At 38.9% G+C, this 27204-nt stretch overlaps 1 protein-coding gene across 1 annotated transcript in view; it reads right to left on the bottom strand.

The window, feature by feature from the left end:
• The window catches only part of LOC120231229 (24-hydroxycholesterol 7-alpha-hydroxylase), a 94603-nt gene that overhangs the window by 28076 nt on the left and 39323 nt on the right, over positions 1-27204 (bottom strand). The window contains exon 8 of the mRNA XM_039231206.1: positions 3649-3782. Coding sequence (XP_039087137.1) covers positions 3649-3782 — 134 coding nt within the window. The remainder of the gene's footprint in view (positions 1-3648; positions 3783-27204) is intronic.

The raw sequence follows: 27204 nt of genomic DNA, 5'->3' as shown, positions 1-27204 counted from the left end.
TGTTAGGTAGTTGTATGGCTAAAGGGTCCTGGGGATTTGTATATACATGAGCATATATGTGCTGCATATGTTTGAACTTGGGTGTTTTTTTAGGTAAAGTTCTAGAATGAGTAAAATTGCTTTTGGAAAAATATGAGGTGTTGGGGCGCCTGGGTGGTTCAGTCGGTTAAGTGTCTGACTTCGGCTCGGGTCATGGTCTCATGGTTCGTGGGTTCGAGCCCCGCGTCAGGCTCTGTGCTGACAGCCAGCTCAGAACCTGGAGCCTGTTTCAGATTCTGTGTCTTCCTCTCTTTCTGACCCTCCTCTATTCATGCTGTCTCTCTCTCTCTCAGAAATAAATTTTTTAAAAAACATAAAAAAAAGAAAAAATATGAGGTGTTAATGGCCACAACAAATTTATAATCTCCCTCAGTAAAACACAACCCTGATAAGAACATGAGGTTAAAAGCTCTTCCAGGAGCTACTTGCTTAAGGATAGAGGAGGTTTTCAGGTTGGTGTATGGAGCAGGAGAATATAGTGACTGTATTAGTGCCAATACTGCAGCTTGACCAGCAATTAGGTGAGCAGCGCAGAAATTTTATGACAAAAACAAGTACATTTGTAACAACACTTTATGGTAAAATAAAAATACAAGGAAGGGAGAAATAGATTGAGTCATCTTCAAGGGTCCTCAAATGAGAAGCAAAATGAAATAAACAAAAGACTAGCATTTGTCCAGTGGAAAATTTCTGCTAGAAGGGAAAAAATAGGCACAGAAGGCAGATTTCAGGTGGTGGTACAGTAAAAGATAAAGAAAAAATAAGAGGATAATTAGTGAAACAAGAGAATAGTAAGGATGAATAGTATCTATTTGAAGAAAGAAGGGTTGAGGTGTAAGTATCATCAAGTGGGAAAAAAAGTAAACGAACAGCATGATGGGGGACTGGGGAGGGGGAAATGGGTGATGGACACTGAAGAGGGCATTTGTTGCGATGAGCACTGGGTGTTGTATGTAAGTGATGAATCATGGGAATCTACCTCCAAAACTGAAAACATACTATATACTCTCTATGATAGCTAACTTGACAGTAAATTATATATATTTTTAAAGAAAGAATATTGAATGTCAGGATAGTAGAAGCTAAAAAGAATACAATTTCGAAAGTGCACCATGTTGATTGGAAACTGGCATTTGTCTAAAGGTCTTTGGTTTGATCTGGCAAGAAAATTTATTGATGTAACATATTTAAGCTTGATAATTATGAAATTATCATGTCATGAGCTAAATATCTCACATATTTAGCTGATGAAACAGCACAAGCTGGGTGTTTAGTTTGAGAAGGAGGGTGCAGAGCTGTCATATATAAGGCAGGCAGAACAAAGGTCAAAGAAGTCCAAGACAGAATGTGTTAAAGTCACATGAACCACACTGAAAGTTAAGGAGAAAAAAGTTAAAAAGTAACAGGAAAAAAAATCTACAAAAATTTAGATATGAAGATTCTAATGTTTTTTCTCCCTGTTTTGGTTAGGGGCATAGTTAATAAAGATGAAATGGGAGCTTAAAAGGAGAGAGGTTTCAGGGTAAAAAGCCTGAAAAATGAGATCAGAAAGAGGATATGAGAGAAAAAGAAAATAATTAAGGAAGAAGAAAGAGAAACAGAGGGAGAGTGGAGGAGAGAGGAAAGCACTAAAGAAAGGAATCTGAGTGCTTATGAGAAGAGGGCAGGACAAGATAAAACATCTTTTAAGAGATTATCATGATATAGAAACCAGACAAAACAGTACAAAAGAAAGAACGAACAGAAGGAAGGAAGGAGGAAGGAAGGAAGGAAGGAAGGAAGGAAGGAAGGAAGGAAGGAAGGAAGGAAGGAAGGAAGGATGGATAGTGGAAGACCACTATCTCTTATGAACTTCCAGACAAAAAAAATCCTCAACAAAATATTAGTAAAACAAATTTAACAATGTATAAAAAGAATTAGACATCATGATCAAATGACATTTATTTGAGAATGTCATGTCTAACATGACATGTCTTTCATGTCTAAGAAAGGCTGGTCCAACATTCAAAAATCAGTAAATGTAATCCATCACAACAATAGGTTAAAGAAGGAAAAGCATATGATTATATCTACTGATGCAGGAAAAGCACTGGACAAACTTCAGCATCCGTGATAACAATTCTCAGCAAATTAGAAATAGAAGGAAATTTCCTCAGTTTGGTAAGAGGCATCTGCCAAAATCACCTACACCTAAAATCTAGCTTAATGGTGAAAGATTTTCCCCTTAAAGCTTTCCCCTTAAGATCAGGAACAAGGCAAGAATATCTGTTGTCACTGCTATTACTCAACACAGTGCTAGAAGTCAGAGCTGGCGCAATTAAGGCAAGAAAAAGAAATAAGAGAAATAAAATATCCCCATAAAAACTCCCAAGGAATCTATAAAGAAACTTGTAGGACCAATAAGCACTTTGAGGTTTACAAAGTTGTAGGTACAAGGTGAACACCCAAAAATCAACTAACTGCATTTCTACAAACAAGTAATATAAAATTGAGAACGTAATTGTTTTAAATTCCATTTACAAAAGCTCCAAAATAACTGAAATATGTAGGTATAAATCTCACAAAGCACGAATAGCATCTGTATACTTAAAGTAACAATCAAGATACCTACTAGCAGATAATTAACTTCTTTATGTCGCTAATTATCTGTTAGCCAGAATATAAACAAGGCTTAATAAAAGTTCAATATAAGCTACAGTAATATTCAAGGTAATAAACACATTCCTTTACTCAATTGCACCAAGTTGTTTGATTATATCTCTTCAAAGCCTATCTTTTTGTACTGACATTTTAAAGTAATTAATAGATTATTTAAAAGCAAAAACGGCTAGAATCCCACTAAAACTAAATGCTGTCATGTATGTAAGACGAGTTAAATAAACCATGTCTCCTTTGGGTGTAACAAGCTGCAACTTTTATAAAATTTGGATTCTTTGTCTCTTTTGTTGTCTACTACTAAAAATGGTAGCTTTTCCTGATTTGAACCCAAACACTCTCAAACTGTGTATTAAAAAGCTAATAAGAGTTGAGGGCTGACTAAATGTGATCTATCTGGACAATGCAGGTCCTAAGTCAAGCCATTCTGAAAAAATAGTTCATTCTGCCTGACTGATCTGCCAAATATTGAACTGAAAGTTAGCCACATGAACTGTCACGGAGCACTTGCACATTTTCTCCGACTTTGCTTGTAGGAAGGACCTCTCTCCCACATTCAGCGGCTGACTGCTAATATCAGTTCCTATCATCCACGACACTCCTGCTATCTGTTTCCAAGGCTGTTATCTCTAGTCTGAAACTACCTTCCACTTATCCAAAGGAACTTTCATCATACCCTCCATGGATGGTTCCAGATTCTCTAATCCACCAATCAGGATTATATTAACTCTGATATGGAATCACATGGCCAAAATGATTATGTTTTAGCTAAAATAGTTGCCAACAGATAAATATTCACATTAATAAAAATGTTACTGCACAACTCTTATCAGTAACCTGTTCCAGGGTCATTGGTGGTTATGGAACTTCAGGAATTACCTAATAATATATGGGCAAAATATGTACCTTTTTTCCTTCAAGGGATGATTATTTTAAAACCAAACCAAAGCTCACCAAAATTTTAACCGGCTTCATCACTTTTCTAGTAATGATACCAGGGGCTCTTAAGCGAAGGGTTTCCAAAATACACCATTTGATTAGTGGGAGTTTCTTCAAGTCATCCTCAGATACTTTCATCTTATCTTTACCTGTAAAGAGAATTTCAAAATTTTTTTAAAAGAGCAACCTAAAGAGTCCATAAAGTGATTTCATGGGAGCTTATCAACACAAGTTAGATGCTGCCTTGGACAGCACGTGTTAGCATTGCTATTACTTTTTGCATACCAACTTTAATAACATACTGCCTCTTTTTATCATTTTTGTTTTACCAAGATTAAGTGCAGCCTAAAAAATTAAACCATTGTTGATTATTTCCAGGGGACGAACTGGGATCCAACCTTGGTCTTCATCTTCCTATGGCTGTCAAATGATTAAGATAGTACCCATCAGAAAGGTGTTCAATTTTTACTCATTTCATTCTTTCTTGTCTAAATTCTCCTTCCACTTAAGGAAACAGCAATAGAAGATTGGCTTCAAAAGCATAAAGTGAAAGATCTGAGAAGCCACCTGGCTTACTATTTCTACCTCTTCCCTGCTGATTCATTGTTGGTTTTCCTTTTGATTTTTCAATCATACATTTCAGAAGGCCCAAAAAGAACATGAGGAAAGGGGCAATGGGGCACATGTATTACATTTGGAATGATGAGCTCTCCCTCTAAAATAGATGCACCAGGGGCGCCTGGGTGGCTTAGTCGGTTAAGTGTCCGACTTTCGCTTAGGTCATGATCTCGCGGTTCGTGGGTTCGAGCCCCGCATCGGGCTCTGTGCTGACTGCCAGCTCAGAGCCTGGAGCCTGTTTCAGAGTCTGTATCTCCCTCTCTCTCTGACCCTCCCCTGCTCACGCTGTCTCTCTCTCTCCCCTAGAAATAAATAAAAATATTAAAAAAAAAAAAAGAATGCCAGTGGCACAGTCTCTTGTGACTTTGCCAGAGTTTTTGAAGCGTTATGATAATCCAATTGAAGAAAACTTTCAAACTTTGAGGAAAGATTGATTTTAATAAGGCACTCACCANGAGCCTGGAGCCTGTTTCAGAGTCTGTATCTCCCTCTCTCTCTGACCCTCCCCTGCTCACCCTGTCTCTCTCTCTCTCCCAGAAATAAATAAAACATTAAAAAAATAAAATAAAATAAAATAGGTGCACCAAACATTCCTAATGCAATGTGTATACCTTAGCTTATGTTTAGATTGAAGGTATCTGAAAAAGGATGAGGATCAATCTTTCTATGACCCAAAATATGGGTAGGTCTTTTCAGTCGAATTAGACATTTTAATTAGTGGTATTTCAAATAAAATGCTGGCATTTTAAAAATTACCTAAAACAACTCAGCTTTCAATTTGTTTTGACAGTATTTGGGTAATAAAAGTAAAAAACACTGTCAGTTTGAGTAAACCAAGTTCCACATTTGCTTCCCAACTGTACTAGGAATGAATGGATAACAGTAGAATATAGGATCTCCAGCCATGTTTTTCTTGGATTCTGGCTGAATTTAGTTCGAAAGTAAGCTCATTCTGCAAGACAGGTCTAGGTGGGTGCTGCCTGGGAAATCTGACCTGTCAGTACAGAATTTGGAATTCCTGAGTAGTCAAAAGCAAATGTCTTTGGATAGTAGAATCTGAAACCAGGCTTTCTGAGCTATCGTTCTACTAATACCCGTAGGGACATCTATACATTCCAGTCAATTTGACAGATTCTTGAGCACCAAGTAAGGGCCAGGAGTTGAGTTAGGCTCTACTAGGGTATGACAATTAAGGCATTCTTGCAATGCATTTAGTCTACTAGGAGGTAAAAGATAAGCCTACACTTTACTGGTACATCACGCAAGTAAGGAACCTGTTCTGTGACATGTAAAATATTCTAGTACTTTATTCTAATAGAAAAGTAGGGAGGTTCATGTCCAATTAAAAGAAAAGCAAAATATCCTATGAGTATCTTTCTCTAAAACTACAATTAGGGGCACCTGGGTGGCTCAGTCGGTTAAGCGTCCGACTTCAGCTCAGGTCATGATCTCATGGTTCCTGGGTTCAGCCCCATGTTGGGCTCTGTGTTGACAGCCAGCTCAGAGCCTGGAGCCTGTTTCGGATTTTGTATCTCCCTCTCTCTCTGACTCTCCCCTGCTCACGCTCTCTCTCTCTCTCTCTCAGAAATAAATGAAACATTAAAAAAATTAAAAAAACAAATAAAACTACAATTCTAATTAGTTCCTTGCAGGGAATAGACCTTAGTAAATAACTACTGAATTAACAAATGGTCCAACTTCAACATGGGGAGATGGGTGAAAGAACAGTCCAGGCAAATGAAAGAGGAAGAGCAAAAGGAAGACCATACAAAACATGGGTATGTTCAGAAAATGGCAATGGGTTTAGTGGGCCCGGAATGTCAGATAAATGTGATGGAACAGTGAGAAATCTCCTGAGACCGTTACAAAGGATCCATGATGCCATTCTGGAAAATCTGGAGACTTGAGAATTTGGAGATTTCCTGTCTTGTGCCAAGAGAGGATGAAACTTTCAGCAATGAAACAGTGATATACGGCACTGTTCCTTATTAAGATCTTCTGCTCATTTGCTCAGACCTAAGTAACCTAATATTTAAAAAGAGACAAGTGACCTTATGGACCATTTGTTTAACCTTCACGGCTACGGTCTCCCCAAACTTTTGCTTTTGCTTTTCCAAAGCAGGGACTGGAGAATAGGTATGCCTTCTGCATCTTCACAACCTAAATATCACAGCTTTTCCAAATTGTGTTCTATGAAACATTTGCAAGGTGTCCAAAGTTCAAGGCAGAAACAAAGGGTTTATGGCCAACCAAATTAACAGGAAATGTTACCATTCTCTTGGTGACTCACTGAATACATTATCATATGACAGGTTTTGAGGAATCTCAGAGTAGACACAGCTATTTATGCCAATATTCCCAAACTTTTTTTTTTTCAACATTTTTATTTATTTCTAGGAGAGAGAGAGAGCGTGAACGGGGGAGGGTCAGAGAGAGAGGGAGATACAGACTCCGAAACAGGCTCCAGGCTCTGAGCTGGCAGTCAGCATAGAGCCCAAAGCGGGGCTCGAACCCACGAACCGCGAGATCATGACCTAAGCGAAAGTCGGCCACTTAACCGACTAAGCCACCCAGGTGCCCCGAACATTCCCAAACTTTTTAAAACTCACACAATCTATACCAGCATCATCAATCACTATTTAACCAGGACACAAAAAACAAGCAGCTATATAATGGCTATGGGTACTCTCTAAGACAATCCTTCAAAACAAACAAACAAGCAAACAAACAAACATTTGTTTTCATTTGTCTGAGCACTACCAGCACATATCACAAGTCCCGGCATGCACGTGGCCAAATCTTCTACAAGTAGTTACTGTGACCCCAAGGAATTATTACCATCAGAAAACTATCTTGATATGTCATGGAACCAAAATTTCCCTTCCTCATACTTTCCCTGAACTATCCCTGTACTTTCCAAGTGAGTTCCGAAAAAAAATTAATTTAAAGAATCCACGGTCAGAATCAGAGATTCTTTACTTGAAAAAAACTGGCTGAGATCATTGCATATGCGAAAGCTATCACTACTAAATCAAGTGAACAAATATTTATTTGGCATTTAGTAGAGAGCAAAGTGCTATCTAAGCACTGCAGGGGAAACAAGAAATTGAAGGTTTAAGGATAATTACACTTAAAAAGACAATTTCTAAAACTAAAAAAAGGAAGGGTAAGTGGTTTGCTCAGTGTTAAAATGAGGAATTCTGAGGTTCTAATTATGAGTTTATAAATGGCACACAAACTTAGAGTGGTGCCTAACATGAGGTAAGTGTTCAGTACAAGGTGGTATTTATTACTGTTACCGTTATTATTAGTGGGAATTTAGTAATCACTCTCTAGAAATCACTCCTTCCTGACTGACTTTTGCTCCATAGCTAGTAAAGTGGTTCTTTTCCCTGACACCTTAGTTGGGAGAAAAGCTACAGTTTGAGAGCATATCTGATACTAATTGGATACCAGGTTTGGGGAATTCTTCCAATCATTCACCCAACAGACATTTACTGAGAACCTCTTGGTAATGTCTACATGCTGAGATGAATGGAAGAGCCTTAGCTCTTTCTTTTTTTAATTTTTATTTATTTATTTATTTTTGAGAGACAGAGAGAGGCAGATCATGAGCAGGGAACGGGGGGCAGGGAGAGAGGGAGATACAGAATCTGAAACAGGCTCTGAGCTGTTTGTTAGCACAGAGCCTGACGCGGGCTAGAACCCATGAACTGCAAGACCATGACCTCAGCTGAAGTTGTACACTCAACTGAACCAGCTATCCCCGAGCCTTGGCTCTTAAGGAGTTCATACGTAGTCAGATAGAGAAGGCATAGAACTAAAAGTAGTTAACATGTGGTAAGTGTCACCAAATTCAAGTGTGTAATATGCTATGGGGCACAGTGGTGACAGTGACCACACTGGGGTAGGTGTGGAAGGGCAGGTGTGAGGGAGATGTCAGAGAAGCTTCTCAGAAGAGGTAAAATCAGAACAAAGGATTAGATACACCAACGTAAAGGGCATGTTCACATAATAGGAATTCAGCTGGCTGGAATAGGGTTCAGTGTAGGAAGTGACAAGATCACGGGTCCTCACTGCAGTCCCAGGCTGCCCACACCAGCTGAAGCCAGAGCGAGTGACAGATGGCTCCTTTAGTCAACCTCTGATGTGCCCCAGGAGTGTCCAGGGTTCAGTTCTGGGTCTTCCTCTCTTCTCTAACTAGATTCTTTCTCTGTGGGATTCAAACAAATACTCTTCTACAAAATAACACCAATGGGCTGGTGACACCAAGAAATTTATCTTTCTGCCTTTGATCACCTTCCTGAGCTCCATCTTCTTTTTATCCAACTGGCTTCTTGGGCTTCTTGATAGCACTGCTCGCATGTCTAAAAGGCACCTTGAGGGGCACCTTAGTGGCTCAGTTGGTTAAGCATCCGACTTTAGCTCAGGTCATGATATCACGGTTCGTTAGTTTGAGCCCTGTACTGGGCTCTCTGCTGTCAACTCAGAGCCCACTTCAGATCATCTGTCTCCCTCTCTCTCTGCCTTCCCCTCCCCCTCCCCCCACTAGCACACACATGTGTACTCTCTCTCTTTCTCAAACAACTAAAAAAAAAAAAGGCATCTCAAAGCATAAAGCCTTTCCTCTCTTGGTCTTGCCATCACTGAAAATGGTAACAAAATCTGTCCAATTGCTCAAGTCCAATGCCTAGGAGTCATCCATGATTCATTCCTTTCCCTTTGCTCCTATTTAATTAATCACCAAAACCTGTTGTTTCTGCTCACAAAACAGATCCTATTTTCATTCACGTAACTCCATCTCCATAGCTAATACTCTTGTCCAAACCACCATCATTTCTCAGCGGGCCCCTGGTGATAGCCGCCATTATGCTCCCTCCTCCCACGGGGCTCAGCTACAATCCCTTGTAAATCCAACCAAGTCAGTACCCTGTGCAGATCCCATTAAAGGCTTCAGTGCTATTTAGAATTAAAGCCAAAGTTCTTACTTTGGCAAATAAGACCCCCTCTAATCTCATCTCACACGGACTCCTAGGGGCTGTATAACCTTTATAAATATTCCAACCTCTTTGTGCCTCAGTTTGCTCGCCGACAAAATAGGAATAATGGAAGCATCTGCCCTGTAATGTTGTGAGGATTAAAAGAGTTAATATGTGGAAAGCTCTTACAACTATGGCTGGCGTGTGGCAAAAACTCAGTAAATGTTACCCAGCATTATTATTTCTTCTGCTTTATTCCAACTATTTGAAAAACCGGCTTCTTATCCTTTAGACCTCTGCTAAAATACGTTCTCAGGAAGCACTTCCCTTACCAGCTAATGTCTCCCTAATCACTGTCATGCCATTTTATTTCCTTTAAAGTCCCTGATAACATAGGAAATAATTCGGCTTATTGTTAATTGTTGGGCTTCCCTACATAGGGTGTGATTCCATGTTTCTCACAATCTTGTGCTTTCTATTTTTTGAGATATCCTGAGTAGTTAGTACCCTGTCTGGAACATGGTAGGCACTTGATACATTTTTATTAAATGAATAAGTGGATAAATGTCTAAAATAGTGGAAGGGAAGCTTTTGGTCTGTGTAACAACAATGGGAGAGATGCAGAGAAGTCAAATTTGAGAGACATTCCTGAGAGAGGATGTGAAAATCTTTAAATAAATAAGAATCTCCTGGGGTGCCCAGTGGCTCAGTCAGTTGAGCGTCCAACTCTTGGTTATGGTCTAGGCCATGATCTCACAGTTCGTGTGTTCGAGCCCTGCATGGGGCTCTGTGCTGACAGTGTAGAGTTTGCTTGGGATTCTCTCCTCCTCTCTCTCAGCCCCTCCCCTGCTCTCCCTCTGTATCGCTCTTTCAAAAATAAACAAACATTAAAAAAAAGAATGAACTGAAACCTTAGTGTATGCTGGACCAGAGGTTCTCAAACATTAAAGATGCCTCAGTATTACCTGGGGGCTTGTTAGAACACAGATCACAAGGCCCTACCCTCAAAGTTTCTGATTCAGTAAGTCTGAAGTAGGGCCCAAGCATTTGCATTTCTGGCAAATTCTCAGGTGCTATTGATGTCTGCTGGCCCAACAAACATATTCTAAGAACCACTGTGCTAGATTGAAAGAAGTAGAAGAAATACTTGAATGTTCTTAAATAATCTGGGTTGAAAACAGTTTCTATTACCAGTTTTTAAATTCTCTCTTCAAGGCAATGGAGGGAAACATACTAAATGGATAAAAAATAAGATTTAAATCACAAGTTCTGAGAGGATACTTGTTGTTGACCCTTGAACTACCCCCCCAACCCCCATCAAGAATCCACCTATAACTTTTGACTTGCCAACAATTTAACTACTAATAGCCTAGTTTTGACCAGAAGCCTTACTGATAACAGAAACAGTTGACTAGCACATATTTTATGATATATATAACATACTATATCCTTAGAATAAAGTTAACTAGAGAAAAGAGAATGCTAGTAAGAAAGTCATAGGGAAGCAAAAATAATTTACAATACTGTACTGAATACAATACCGTAAAATTACATTATTTTTAAAAAATGAGTCGTCTGTCCCTCAATATCTATATCAATACTGTCCTATGTATTTGTTTAAAAATTTCATGTACAGTTCAGGCTAGTGTTGTTCAACGGTCAACTGTATCAACACCGACGTTACTAGCTTTTATTCACATGAAAGTACAAGATACCAAAGGTGTTTTCTTTCTTATTATGAACCTTAAAACTAAATAGTATGATCACTAACTCTGATTGAACTTTTAACTGGCTAGGATTTCAGAACTGGCTCAAAATGATATTTTTACAGCAACAAAGGTGCCATCTGCATCAGAATCATACTGCCAAAGTGTCTTCTGGAGGTCGCTGACTTGAGCTTACATGTAGCTATATATTAGGGTCCTGTTCTTCTTCTCCCTTACGTAAGGCCACAGTCAAGGGCATGGGTTGGCAAACTATGGCCAGCAGGCTAAATCCAGCTTACCATCTGTTTTTGCAAATAAAGTTTTATTGGAACACAGCAAAACTCGTTTGTTTATATATTGCCTAGGGATGTTTCCGCACCACAACAGCAGAGTTAAATAGTGGTGACAGAGACCTTATGTTCCATAAAGCCTAAAACAATTTACTCTATGGTATTATACAGAAAAAGCTTGTTAATTTCTGACTAAAAGGCATCAAGGGAGCAAGCTCCTGGTTTGTTCCTCCCTGTACCTCCTACTGCTCAAAAGTCCAGATTTTATTCCAGCATTTGAATTTTATAGGCACCATGAATCCTGTGTGGTCTTTATTACACAGATCTTTTACATAACCAAGTCAAGTGGACAATGGCTAGCATAGCATCTGAATAATCCCGGAATATGTGGCTTTTTTGCATGGAAAATATAATCTCTTTGGAAAAGAAATGTTTTTGTTTAAACACATTCATAAAGAGGGCAGATGGACACAATAATGTTAAGGAAACCAATTTTCTGGTACTTCCATATTTATTTTCTTCTGAAATGGGTCTAGCTAAGAAAATGCTGGGGTTCAGTTCTCTTTCCCTATCTCCTAATACAATCAACTTTTCCTCACTCTATAAAAGTTTGCCTCTTGGTCATCTTGATATTCACACTGGTACATTTCCCCTACAGTATAAAAATCTCTTGAGTGCCAAATAAAAGGGCAAGTACAGAACACACTGTAACTAATGAAGGAGCCCTTGAAAGCAAAGTAGAGCAGACACAGAAAAGAAATATTAAAAGCAGACAGGTCTTCTTTCTTTCTTTCTTTTTTTAAAATTTATTTATTTTTGAGAGAGGGAGAGACAAGAGTATGTAGAGGGGAGCGGCAGAGAGAGAGGGAGACACAGAATCTGAAACAGGCTCCCGACTCTGAGCTAGCTGTCAGCACAGAGCTGCACGCAGGGCTTGAACTCGTGAACCGCAAGATCATGACCTGAGCTGAAGTCAGACACTTAACCAAATGAGTCACCCACGTGTCCAAAGATAGGTCTTATTTCATTCCATTTGTCCCCTAGCCCTTGTGCACAAACTATATAGTTGTTTTCATGGTTGTCCATGTGTCTATCTTAAAATTAAAATTCAAAGTGAGATGAGCATCAGAGTAACATACATTGACATATTTATTTGAATTGAACTGACAAAAAATAAGACAGATCTTTCCCATTAGAAAACAAGTTGGATTGGTGACTAGTCTGATAATAAGAACTGGCTTTTAGAATTAGGTTATAAGGCAGCCATTTTCCATAACTGAATGAACTAAATCTGTAACTTTTGATACTTAAATATTTTAAACAGACTAAAAGCATGTAGGTGATATACCGGGAATGGTATCTTTTGAAAATACTGAAATGCAGGATAATACATTTTACACATCAATATAAAAAATGTGTGAGGGGATCCGAAATTCTTTTAAAGTGTATCTGAGAAAAGAAAAGAAGGAAGGAAGGAAGGAAGGAAGGAAGGGAGAAAAGGAGGGAAGAAGGAGGAAAAAAGAAAAGGAAGAAAGAAGGAAAGAAAACTAAACCACCGACTAATGGCATGCATTAAAAGATGAAGCTCTGTGGTACAAAGCTTGAATGTCCTTGGTAAAACGAAGGGTGAGTCTGTGGCTCTGCACAGGAAGAAGGGACCGGAAATGCTGGAATTTTCAAGGTAAGTAAGACAAGTCTGGAGATCTGAGACAACAGAAAGGACCCAGCTACATGGCAGGCGACTGCTTACCTAATAGGAGGCCCAGGAAAATTCTTTAGGGTAATAGCAGATTTTTAAGAATAGAATATTCAACTTCATGTCAAATACTCAATTTTAAGTTGTTTCTGGCTGCAACATAATTTTCTCTTTCCTTGTTCCATATTTTTAATATTTTGCAAAGTTTGCTAAGAAATAACCTTAAGTTTACACTTAGGGAAATAGAGATCTGGGTGATGTCCAGTGAGGCAATGCAATGCCAGAAAGAGGCAAAACACACAGAAGGGAAGAGAGAATGGAAACTGACAAATCACCAAATGCAAGAACCATGAGTCAAGAGAAAACTATAAGATACACAAGGCTCCACCTCTTGCTACCTCCTCCATTCCTCCCTCCAAGGATTCCTAGAACACCAGGATGGGGCTCTGAGCAATTTCACTTTTATCTTGAAAGCCAGGATGGCCCTTGGCAAATGGATGTTACAAATAAATCAGCAGTGACCTACAATTCAGATTTTAAATCTTGTTCTTTTTTTTCTAAAAAAATGTGTTTTCTCTTTAAAATCCATTTAGAGAATCTACATTGGAAAAACAAGCTCCTCTCCCTTTTATTTGTACTTTATATTACTGCAGCTACAGGATACAAAAAAGAAAATGTTTTTGTACCTGATTCAGGATAGATGACTACCAAGGGCCAGGATTTGTATTTAAAATCAGATATGCGTGACTCCAAAGTGACCCACCTAAAACAAGACAGGCATAATTCTGGCCCTAAAATGTTTGGACTCAAGAACAGTGAAGTTTCTGAGCGTCTTTAAAATAACAATAATAAGAGGAGCCTGGGTGGCTCAGTTGGGTAAGTATCTGAATCATGATTTCAGCTCAGGTCATGATCTCACAGTTTGTGAGTTGAAGCTCCACATTGAGCTATGTGCTGACAGTGCTCAGTCAAAAAAAAATATTTTTATTTAAAAAATTAAAACAATTTTAAGTAAAAATAAAATAACAAATAAATAAAAACTTTTAAATTAAGTAACCTTAGTAAACTAAGTGACCTATAAAGTGCAAAAATAGGGCCCCTGAGTGGCTCAGTCAGTTGAACATCCGACTCTTGATCTCAACTCAGGTCATGACCTCATGATTCGTGGGATCTAGTTCCTGTGTTGGGCTCCATGTTGACAGCACAGAGCCTGCTTGGGATTCTCTCTTGCCCTCTCTCTCTGCCCCTCCCCTGCTCATGCTCTTTGTCTCTCTCCCTCTCAAAAATAAACATTAAAAAAAAGATTTTTTTATGTTTTTTTGTTTATTTCTGAGAGAGAGAGAGAGACAGCATGAGCAGGGGAGGGTCAGAGAGAGGGAGACACAGAATCTGAAACAGGCTCCAGGCTCTGAGCAGGCTGTCAGCACAGAGCCTGATGCGGAGCTCAAACCCATGAACCATGAGATCATGACCTGAGCCGAAGTCAGACGCTTAACCGACTGAGCCACACAGGCACCCCTAAAAATGTTTTTAAACATTAAAAAAAATAAAGTGTACAAAATGTCTTATATAACACAGAAACAAAAGTTTGTTTTGAGTTCAAAATACTTAAAATCTAATGGATATATAAGCTGTTGAAAGAACTTTCTAGGCCCAAGATGGAGACACTTCTGCTCAGAGGGCTACATCAATAACTTAGATAACTTTCAAGTCCCTGTAAATGCTCCACTAGACCAGAAACACAGGATACTCAGTCTGCCAATCCCCAAATACCAAGCCAGGTCTGGGCTCTGTACTTATTATTTCCTTGTTTCTTTTCACCCCAAAAAAGTTGGCCATGTGGCTCCAACCAATATTTTCTATTGTCTCTTCCTTGTTCTTTATTTTTTATCCTATAAAACCTTCCTGCCTTCCAGCCCATTTTGCAGTTCTCCAAAAGGAGACTGTCCCTTTCATGAAGTGTTATATAAGGTTTGTATGTATTACTGATATTGTCTTCTTTAATAACTTTTTAAACAAAAATGTATGATAAATGTAGAGTACTCTTGGAAAACAGATATTTTGATTAAATAAGTTTAGTTTCTCAAATCCCAGTGTGATGCTGGGACAAACAAGGTAGTATTCTGGGACTAGACAAGGGAAAAGAAAAGGAAATATGCTAAGTTTTCAAACAATATCTTTAGGTTAAAGACTTTTCTTATTATAACTCTTAGAAATAGCTCTGTACCCATACTGTGCATATTTCAATGCACATCTGTGGTTTGTTCTTCCAGCATTTTGCCTTTAAAAATAGAAGGCTCCATTGGAAGAATGCCAAGGTAATTATCAAAAGAGCTAGAGCCTAATGGGGACTGGGACCAGTATGGAAGACAACCAGAGAAGAAGCTATGGGTGATTTGGGGTAAAATTCAGAAACCATCTGTTTAAGTCTTGGCACAAATGCAATAAAGTTCAAACCCCATCTTAGGACATTTGAAACCAAATAAAAGAAAGGATTATTTTGCATTCAGAAATGGTAAACCATTTCTAAAATATATATGGTTTTGGGATTCCACAGGCATAATGGCAAGCATGTTATTATATAGTGAATCATATCTGTTAAGTACGTTCACAGATTAGAATTCCATTACTTTAGCCATTAATTCACTCAAGATAAATTTGCTTCATATCTGTTCTGTGCCAGGCCAAGCTTAGTGGCTGTTGAGAGATAGGAAGAGAATAACACTAATTTACTGATCGTCTAATGTCACAAATACTTTGGACCACTTCATTTATTCCTCATAACTACCTGCCAGCTATCAAGCCTCAGAGATATGCGCCCCTGGAGAGAAGCTTGAATGTGTCAGAGCTCCCTTCAAACAGATACCCACCCTGAAAGCCCTTGTTCTTGCTTACCTTGACCCACCGCTTCCCCCAAGAGGAGAAAGAGAAGGAATGAATGAGAAAGACACAGTCACTAGTCTCCCTAACGGATTTTGGACACAGGGACACAAAGTATTCTTTGTATATAAATGTCTATAATATCAACTTCCCAAGAGAGGACTCAAGTGGCAAGGGTGTTCATCCCCTCCTTCCTATGGCTGAGTTTCAGCTAAGCCTGGAGGGATGAGTCGGACTCACTGAGGCAGAAAGAAAAGCAACTTAAATTCCAAAATTAATCATAAAACCATGATTTCCTGGGCTTATAAAAAAGAACATGACTCAAATAGAATCATGAAGGTAAATTGTTCTTTGAGATGTGGCTCCTTTGTTCCTTAATATTCCAAGCCCCTTCTTACTTAAACTCACACGCACACATGCATGCACACATGCACGTGTACACACACCCCAAAATAGTAAATAAATCAGTACAGAAAATATAAACCCTCTGTGTCTGTAGCTCAGGAATAATATTACCTAAAGATTTAACTAACAACTTGGAGGAAATAATCTGTTTCTATAGAAAAGAAGGGGAACCGTAGGCCTGTGCTAAGTCATTCAGACCTTCTGAGACATAATTCTGAGGAGTCTGGTTCAGACGGTGGGATTGCAAAGTGGGGTTGAAGACTGAGGAGGCTCCGTGCTTCTCCATAATGAAAAGCAGGTGTATTTACTGCCCAGGGACACATGGGAAGATGACAAGAAGCAAACATAAGCTTCCATTGCAATTTAAAGAGTGCATCCCTATGCATCCCACCACTTCTTTCTTTACTTTTGAAAGCATGAATTCTTAGTTCTGTTTGCTTTTCTATGCTAGAAGATCCTTCACAAATGTCTTTTCATATTCATAGAGCAGCTTGTTTAAAATATTTGGAGCTAAGGTGTGTGCAAAAGGTCACAATACACATGAAGGAGGATCGAGCTGGGATAAAAATACATGAGGTCAAGGCTGCAAAATAGAGAAACCGATCTAATAACCTTGAGCAATGATTCCTACCAAAATCTGGTCAAGAAATTTGCTTCCCAAACTTCAAAATAATTTGCTTAAAAACAGAAACTAAGTAATAGAAGCTACTGTTTACTTTAGACTTATTCAGGGAAATTATTTAACAGCATTGAAAAAAGTACAGCATTACAAAAACTTCTACTCAAAAATAATAAAGCAATGACATCGATGTCTGATAAAAAATAAGGATAGGCAATGAGTTTTCTCAACCAGGGACTTCTAGATAAGCTCCTGAAAAAAAATTAGTTTTTAGAGAACAGAGACAGAGCAAAAGAGAACTAATCAATAATTTACAATACTCCAAAGCAGGGGAAAACTATCTTACTGATCCATGCCTTCATTTCAGGAATTTTAAAAACTTCAATAGGATAAAACAGTGTTCAAAAACTCAATTTTTAAAAATTACACCTCTAATTTATTCCAGAAATATTTTCTTATATTTACAAAATTGTTATTTTCTTCCCAGGAGAAGCCTATATTCACTGAAGTGTTAGCACATCTCAAATAGAGTAAGTGGATAAAATGTCCTGAAATAGTTACTATTATTCATAGCAGGTTTTATATGTCAGATGACCCTATAACAATTATCAATGGTAAGAATATGCTAGTACAGATTTCTGGAAATGTTTGGTGAGATGAAGATTTGTTTGTTGGCCTATCTCCCAATGGGGAAAGCAATCCCTTTCTACAATTATCCTTTTACATTTAAAAAGAAATATTGTGAAACTCATCTTTGAATATTGGAAGGGAAAGTTAATTTTCAGTTCTGGGTAAAGATTCCAATGACTTCCCTTCTCCAAATATGCACCTCCCTCTACTCCTGACGACTGAGAGACAGTGAGAGAGAGAAAGGCCTAGAACAGGAGTAGACTAGAACTGAGAAACAAAGAGTATCAAGGATAGAAAGAAGAAATGATGAAAGAATTAATGAGTGAAGAAGGTTTGCAGAGTGAAGTTGTTTGAGCAAGGTGCAAATTATGAGGTACTTCATTATTCCGCACAGCAAGGCCCAGCTTTTGCCTAATGCGGTGGATTACTTTTGGGGGCTGGACCTTCTCAGGTTGTCTGAGCCACAAGACTGGGCCCCACTGATATCAGTGTGACACAGAGCACACCGCAGCCAAATGTCTTTATACAGGAAAAAAAAACAAGTCTAAATGAATTTCTAGAGCAGATGTGAAAGGAATAAAGGAGATTCAAAAGAGGATGTTGAGAAAGAGAAAGTTTGTTTTACTTTTCAGAAGGGAGAGGGTGATGGAGAGAGGTCACTAGGCATGGGGACCTGGGGAATAAAGCAGGGGTTCCCTTGTGTCAGAGGGCTGGGCTCTTTAAGAACCCATCGCACCATGGATGACAATCTTTCAGTCTCTCTAGTCCTTCCCCCTCCCCTTTTCTTTTCCTATCTTCTTGTCTCTTTCTCCTTCCTCTTGGAGAAGGATCAGATCCTTGTCCATACAGTAGGGGGTGACTCTGGATTTATGGCGCCTGAAGATATAGAATGGGAGCTTACTGGGCACCTAAAATAATTAGGAAGTAAATGTGATTTTCCTCACACACACAAGGGCACACACAGGGACACACACACACAGGAAGCAAAAAAGCAGTAAAAGATAATGGGTTAAGAGTAGAAGAAAAGAGTAGAAGAAAGAGATCCCTGGAAGTGAGTTATATCCTGGTGCCTCGTTCAGGTATCTCACAGAAGCCCCTGGAATATGAAGAATGGGCTTTAAGAAGGAGGGACGCTCCGGAGGTGAGAAAATATATGCAGAAGTTAAGTAAGATATCTCTACCCTTTTTGAAAATACAAAGCTTGCAGTAACATATTAAGCGAACTATAAGCTTATTGTGTTGAGATCCTTCAAAAACTTGATTTAAAAAATAAGTATTCTGCATTATCTCTCCAATATTTCTTTAATAAAGAAAAGAGATATAGTCTTTGGGTCTTTTTTCCTTACAAAATATTAACATCATGATTGTCCATGGACATTATTACACGTGTGCCTGATTGTACATGTTCTGTGAGACAAAACTCTGTGAGAAAGATCTTAAATTTACAGAAAATTCAAGAGTGAGGTGATAGTAGATGAAAGATGATGAAGTGGATGGTAGCCTACAAAGTTAAGTCTTTTAGTTCACTGCTGTTTTCCATAAATTCTTTATAGGTATAGTTTCTCCAAGAACTGTAGGTTTCTAGAATATTAATTCATTGCAAATGTGGATACTTTAAAAACCTTTACTTCAAGAACATGAAACGGAATTTTTAAAATGACCCTTTTCATGTATTTTTTTAGTCTTGAAAGAAAAGACTGTGAATTTGCTTTTTTGTTGGCAAAAGGCAAACGAATAAGGATTGTTTCAATCAATTGTATTTCTTGTATCAACTGTGTTCTCGTTCGTTACAGCAGCTTTATAAGCAAGTTGTTAGTATGTGGTAGGACAAATCTAGCCTTACTAATTTATATTTCCAGTAATTTTTATTTTTATTTACGCTTGTTCTTCAAAAAACATTTAAGTCATTTAGTTACCCTGCTCCAAATCCCTTGGAATTCTCATTAAAATTGATTAGGTATATATTAACTTGAAAAGGGTTGGCATTTTCATGATATTAAGCCTTTCTGCTCAGGAACATGTGTGCTTTTTTTCTTTGTTTAGGTTGTGTTGTTTAAAGCTATATTTTTATAAAATGTTGTAATTCCTCTATATAGGTCGTGTCTAAACTAATTTCTTTATGCAAGACAAATAGCAGTTAAATGAACAGGAAGGACAGATATAAAATGAATAGTAAGCTTTAAAAAAAATCAGTTTAAGGCACTGGCAGTGGATACAGATGGGAAAAGTGGACACAGATGGGAAAGCAAAGAAGAAAGCTGAGAGGTTGCCCACAGACTCTGTGAATGTGGGCACTTGGGGCTTTGGTGTCATCCCTGGAGGCTGTCAAACCATGGCTTCACTCAGCCCTTCTAGCCACCAGCTTCTTCCAAACCCCTCAGTCATTTCAGACCTTCTAGGTGTGGTTCTTGTGACTTTTCTAGTGGTAGACATGACTTTTTGGCATCTGAAGGATTTAGGATAACATTTTGTTATCAGAGAGGCATGTTCCTGTCATTGGGGAAGCCAGTCTCATGTGCCCCATCTTTGGATTCCAACTCAGTTGTGTAAGAATGGGTGTTGGGCCTGGGACACTCCTTACTAAGAAATAAAGAGCCCATCCAGCCTGTGCTGGTTTTATCACCTTGTGTGGGAATATTCTTCCTTGTTGCAGGTTCAGTCAATGTTCCTTTGTCTCTGCTTAAAGCATGTGCACCATATGACATCTGGCCACTCCACTGTTTTATCTGTCTTCCAAGGGGAGAGGGCACCAGTTCCATCCACTGAGGCACATGAGGGGTAAGCTAGGGAGAGACCCACTGCTGTGTCTCTTCTTTAGTTAAGGAGAGTGTGCTCCATCTAGTACTTCACTGCTTTGTGCCTTTCCTAAAGACTCTGATGCCAAGCTGCAATGGGCATAAGCATCTAGAGTCCTCCTCTGGGATCAATAACCAGTGCATAGTACTCTGCTTGACATCTACTGAAATACTATAAGCAATAACGTTTTGGAAGTAGCCTCTGCTCAGTGACTTCAGTTCAACATCCATCACCATAGACTGTGCATGTTTAGGGGCGCCTGGGTGGCTCAGTCGGTAAGCAACTGACATTGGCTCAGGTCATGATCTCATGGTTCGTGGATTCGAACCCCATGTTGGGCTCTGTGCTGACAGCTCGGAGTCTGGAGCCTGCTTCGGATTCTTTCTCTCTCTCTCTCTCTCTCTATCTCTGCCCCTTCCCTGCTCTTTCTCTGTCTCTCAAAAATAAATAAACGTTAAAAAAAATTTTTTTTAAGTTTTTAAAAAAAGACTTCATATGTTTAAAAGAGGCAGTGATAACAATGGATTGAGAATGATACCAACATATGCGATGTTGCTTAGAACAGGTTATTATTATTGAATGGAAAATCAGGAGTTTAATAACTAAGGGACTGATGCTCCCCACCCTTTCTTTCATTAAATGCAGATATAAAAATATGCCAAATCACATTCTATCACTTTGAGAAAAGCTTAAAAATGAGTATACCAAGTCAACTATATAAGACTATCCTCTGAAAAAACAGTACTTTGTATTATTTTCAGTAATGTGTCTTTCATATTTTGAAAAGAGGTTATCAGTTTCCTTATTTACTAGAATATAAAATGAAGCCTGCTTTATAATTACAGTGTCTTTTTCAAGGAATAAAGGACATAGTTCAATTGATTAAATAAATAAAAGGGAGAGAGATTAAGTAAACAAGACAACAGTAGGTAGATTATAAAATGTTAAATATATTTTGACCTAGAAATGCCCTTTATTTATAAACTCTACATAATGATTCTGAACTTTTAGATGGTGTTCTCTGGAGAGATGTCAGCCCAACCTTAAGGACTTTACCTCACTGTTTTCTAAAGGGGAAGAAAGATCATCCAAATGCCTGAATAATTCCCTAGCAGAACACACGGATAAAAGGAACTTTGTCAGAATGAAAAATGCAGAGGATAAATAAAGCGGATGAACAGTGCCCACCAAGTGAGATATTGAAAGACTTAATAAAATGAGACGTGCCCAAGTAGGACCTATCTCCAAGCTTGTAACTTTGAGCAGACTATCAAACAATCTATAGCTTTCTCTTTCAGCCTGTCAAAGCTAGGCAATAAAAGAGAGAGTGACTTCACACAAAACCTCCTGATTTAGAGTATCAGAAGACACACTATCAGGTATTAGAGGCAGAGAATGCAGGAGGAAATGTAGCCACCCAGGAAATCTCTCATGGGCCAAAACTCTTATGTGCAAGTTTCACCCTGGCCTTTACAGCTAAGGTAGTGGATTGGAAAGTAACAAGTTTTGAGTTCTAAAGTGACACCATCGTGTTCTTAAAGGTCAAGGGAAAAGAGGATAACAAAATTATATATTCAGAGGGGACTAGAACAGTTCCAGGTGGAATCCCCTTCATTAATAAATACTTTCTTAGGTAATCTATGTATGCTCTTCAAGGTTGATGAATGACAAGTAGTTTGTGAGTAACTCCAGCATAACTGAATGTTTGCTGGGTCCATTCCAGTATTTACTTATTTAATGTCTTTTAAGAATTTTTGAGAGAGAATGTGATCAGGGGAGAGGGACAGCAGGAAAGAGAGAGAGAGAGAGAGAGAGAGAGAGAGAGAGAGAGAGAGAATGAGAGAGAAAGGCAGAGAGAGAGAATCTTAAGCGGGCTCTACATTCAGCAGAGAGCCCAATGTGGGGCTCAATCCCACAACCCTGGGGTCATGACCTAAGCCAGGCCAAAATCAAGAGTTGGACATTCAACTAACTGAGCCACCCGCATGCCCCACTGTTTTTTAAATTGTATTTTTATTTTTGAGAGGAGCAGGGAGAGGGACAGAGGGGGAGGAGAGAGAGAGAGAGAGAGAGAGAGAGAGAGAGAATCTTAAGCAGGCTCTACACTGAGCATGGAGCCCGGCCTTCTAATATTTAAAAAGTTGGACTAGCAAAGGAAAACAAGGCTATGCAAGAAATTTTCCATACGATAAGTTATAGCCTCCAAAACCTCTGTATTAAGTACAAATGGTCAAGCAATCAGTGGAAGTGGAGAAAAAAAATTTAATAAAATAACTTTCCCCTGCTCCTAACTCCATTGAAGTGCCTTTGGCTCTGCTAATTGATCTTTTTTCCCAATATTTTGGGCAACAAAGGGCCAAGAATCTATCACAGACACAACTCTGGCTATCACCCACTAAGCCCTGGCAGGCTGCAGAAGGGTAATGAGAGTGAGCTTCTTCAGTTAGCTGGAGGGACATAAGTCTTTAATATGTCATGACGGAGTCCACTGAGAATGTTGTTATTGGTTGGCAAGACAATATGGAGACACACTCAAGTGGAGGGGAGTTGTATACAAATCATAATATCGCTAAGAAGCATATAGATGGGGTTTTAAGAGTAAATGAAAATGTTTAAATGCAATGAAGTAAAACCAATAAATTATAATAATACAAACAATATGGAATTTGCCTAGAACATCACCAGAGGTTCTGAACTTCATTTATCACACTGTTAACTTATACTTGTTTATGATTAGGGGCAGAGACAGAACCTTTTCTGATCAGTGTATGGTGAGTGTAGCCACGTGAGTCAACATCACCATGTACTGTAGCATCTGGCTGGTTGGAGAGTGTCAGTGACCATGCATCCCCAGTCAGGACGGCTGCTAAGACAACCAAAAAACATTACTGGTTGCCTCTGAGTAAATTTTCTCTTGTATCCAAAGTCACACTACTAGTGACTGACCAGAATGAAACTCATAAGTCAAGTGCCTGACTCAAATCCAGTGAAAATCCGGTAATGTATCTTTTACGATGCACAAATAATAACTTTATGTAAGACAGGGATCATTTCTTTGTAGGTGCATTTCTACTACTAATCTGGTTCCTTGTATATTAACATAAAAATTTTATTAATTTTTCCTTTAAATAAATACACAGTAAAACTGAGTGGGGGGAAAAAAGTGTGTTAATGCTCCCTTACATTGAAAAGAATAGGTAGATGGGGCATCTGGGTGGCTCAGGTGGTTAAGTGCCTGACTCAGTCGGTTAAGTGTTGGACTTTTTGTGCAGGTCATGATCTCATGGTTTGTGGGTTTGAGTCCCGCATTCGACTCTGTGCTGACAGCTCACAGCCTGGAGCCTGCTTCAGATTCTGTGTCTCCCCCTCTCTCTGTCCCTCCCCCACTTGCACTTTTGGTCTCTCTCTCTCTCTCTCTCTCTCTCAAACATGAATAAACATTAAAAATTAAAAAAAAAAAAGAACAGGTAGAAGGGCCAATATAATCAGCTAAAGATTTCAACTGCATTTTTATGTGTTTTGTTTTTAAGATAGAATGACTGTCTCCTGGTGGGCAGACACTCATAGTGCGAGTCCAGAATTAGAAAAGAAAACTGCTTTGTAATAGTCTAAACAGGACCCAAATGTTAGTGCCTGAGCTTGCTTTTGGTCGGTTGCTCATAAATGTGAGTATTTATGCCGTGTTAGTTAATCTTTTGTGATACAGTAGCCCTTTAGTAGGTATCTTGAAAATACAAAGCACAACGAAGCTAAAAATGCAAGAAGCCGAAATATGTATTTCTACATTTTAACTAAAATAAAAAAGAAAAGTAAACCTTAATGGTGGGTTAATGGAATGACACTTATACAAATTAAAATGTAAATACTTTAATAAAATCAAATATGGCATAAAATATAGTTTAATGTTAAAGTAAAAATATGAATATCTTAATGTTCTTCTCAGAATAGTTCTATGAGGACAAACAGCAATGTTCATTATACTGAGAATAGATAAAATCCTTTAGGAAGAGGAAGAGATTCAGACCAAAAAAAAAAAAAAAAAACACTTCTTTTTCTTTATCAAAACACACAAAACAAACTTTTAGTTGAACTACAAGTGGGTGAATTTTTAGAAACACAAGATTAGGGGCGCCTGGGTGGCTCAGTTAAGTGTCTGACTCTTGATCTCGGCTCAGGTCACTATCTCACGGTTCATGAGTTTGAGCCCAGCATCAGACTCTGCACTGACGGTGTGGAGGCTGCTTGGGATTCTCTCTCCCTTTCTTTGTCCCTACCCTGCTCGCTCTCTCTCTCTCTTTTTATATATATAAATATTTCTCTCTCTCGATAAATAAGCAAACTAAAAAAATGTCTTTTTTTTTTTAATGTTTTATTTATTTCTAGGAGACAGAGAGAGAGACAGCGTGAGCAGGGGAGGGTCAGAGAGAGAGGTAGTCACAGACTGAAACAGGCTCCAGGCTCTGAGCTGGCAGTCAGCACAGAGCCCGACGCGGGGCTCGAACTCATGAACCGTGAGATCATGACCTAAGCAAAAGTCGGACGCTTAACCAACTAAGCCACCCAGGCGCCCCAAACTAAAAAATATTTCTAATAAAAAAAAAGAGATGAGCTTTTGGCTTTGGTCAGCACATAGGTGCATCAGTCAATTATGGTCCTGTTTTTTAAAATTCACAGTTCATACAAGTACAAAGCGTCATGAGAAAAGTAACAACATTTAATTGTGCTTTGCTTTCATGGACTCTTGTTAGCAAGGGGTCACTTCACCTGGGAACAGGTAAGGGATGTTATGTGTGTATGTACACAAATATATAGATATAAACATACATAGTTATATTTACAAAATGTATTTATATTTACAAAAATATATTTATGGAGTAATATAAATATGCTTATTTCCTATACTCACATATACATGGAAAGATATATATTCTATCACTTACATACACACACTGATATGTGATAGTTTTTGCTATGCACTATCTGAACCCTACATTTCAACAGAAACTTGCCTACCATCACAGAGCCAGAAAATGCCAGAGTCTTGCTTTCCTTGTCTCCCTGGAAGCTAGGATGTTACCATGAAAATAAGACTTTTTTGCCAGACAGATTTACCAACCCAGATTTTGCATCAAGAGTCAGTGATATAATTGAGTGGACACTGAGGAGAAGCTGGGTGGCTTAGTTGGTTAAGCCTCTGACTTCGGCTTAGGCCATAATCTCATGGTTTGTGAGCTCTAGCCCTACTTCAGGTGAGCTCATGCCCCGCTTCTCTCTTCCTCTCTCTCCCTCTCTCTCTCTGCTCCTCGCTCATTTGTGCCTTTTCTTTAAAGGAAGAAAGGAAGGGAGAAAGGAAAGGAGGGGGGGAGGGAGGAAGGAAGGGAGGGAGGAAAGGAGGGAGGGAGGGAGGGGGGGGACGAAGGAAGGAAGGAAGGAAGGAAGGAAGGAAGGAAGGAAGTTAGTTTTCTCTGGCAGCACCTGTAATTTTGCAGTTCCCGAGGACACAGCGTCATCAGCATCCTGTGCCAGTGACCACAACGTGCCTGTCATTAGTGACAGTGCTGTACTTGCCACACCAGGTCGGTAGCCTGACTCAGAGCATTATTTCAGGCTGCAGATCCCCCAAGCCTGGTCTTCCAGCTCTCCTAGAAGCTCTGTGAACTAATAAACTTTTAATACATTGGGTTTTCACTAAATCAGCTATAGTTAGGTTCTGCTGCTGCCTCAAAGAAACCTCGCTGGTAAATCATAGATGGAGTAACCAGAGTGACTAATGTGGGGGGAAAGTAGAAATTACAAAGTCCAGCTACTGGGAAAGTGAATGGAGCCATAGAACGGGAAAAGGTGTGATCTTCGTAAGAGGGGCTCAGATGAGAACGAGAAGACACATTTATTCGGATTTTCTGCTGCAGTCAATTTGCAGTGAACTTTTTACATCTGAAATATCCATTGGGAAAAACAGTTGAACAGATCAATGAAACCAAGAGTTGGTTTTTGAAAAACTAAACAAAATTGACAAACCTCTAGCCAGGCTTCTCAGAAAGAAAAGAGAAAGCACCCAAATAGACAAAATCATGAATGAAAATGGATTTATGAGGACCAATTCCTCAGAAATACAAGCAATCATCAGGGAATACTATGAAAAATTGTATGTCAACAAACTGGACAACTTAGAAGAAATGGACAAATTCCTAAACACATACACACTACCAAAATTCCGATGGGAAGAGACAGAAAATCTGAACAGACCCATAACTAGTGAAGAAATAGAATCAGTTATGAAAACTCTCCCAACAAATAAGAGCCGTGGGCCAGATGGCTTCCCTGGGTAATTCTAACAGACATTTAAATCAGAATTAATACCCATTCTCCTCAAGCTATTCCAAAAAAACAGAAATGGAAGGAAAACTTCTGGACTCATTCTACGAAGCCAGCATCACTTTGATTCCCAAGCCAGACAGAGACCCAGCAAAAAAAGAGAACTACAGGCCAATATCCTTGATGAATACAGATGCAAAAATCCTCAACAAGATACTTGCAAATCGATTTCAACAGCACATAAAAAGAATTATCCACCATGATCAAGTGGGATTCATTCCGGGGTTACAGGGGTGGTTCAATATTCACAAATCAATGTGATACATCACATTAACAAAAGAAAAGATCCTCGAGAAAGTCTGGATAGAAGGAACTTACTTAACATCATAAAAGCCATCTATGAGAAGCCTTCAGCTAACATCATCCTCAACGGGAAAAACCTGAGAGCTTTCCCCCTGAGATCAGGAACATGACAGGGATGTCCACTCTCACCACTGCTGTTTAACATAGTGCTGGAAGTCCTAGCATCAGCCATCAGACAACAAAGGAAATAAAAGGCATCAGAATTGGCAAAGAAGAAGTCAAACTTTCACTTTTCGCAGACGACATGAAACTCTACATAGAAAACCCGACAGAC

Source organism: Hyaena hyaena, unplaced genomic scaffold (assembly GCF_003009895.1).
Source record: "Hyaena hyaena isolate Hyena2069 unplaced genomic scaffold, ASM300989v1 scaffold_55, whole genome shotgun sequence".
NCBI classification, from domain to species: domain Eukaryota; kingdom Metazoa; phylum Chordata; class Mammalia; order Carnivora; family Hyaenidae; genus Hyaena; species Hyaena hyaena.
The sequence above is the reverse complement of the archived record's forward strand: the minus strand, read 5'-3'. Positions and strand labels throughout refer to the sequence as shown.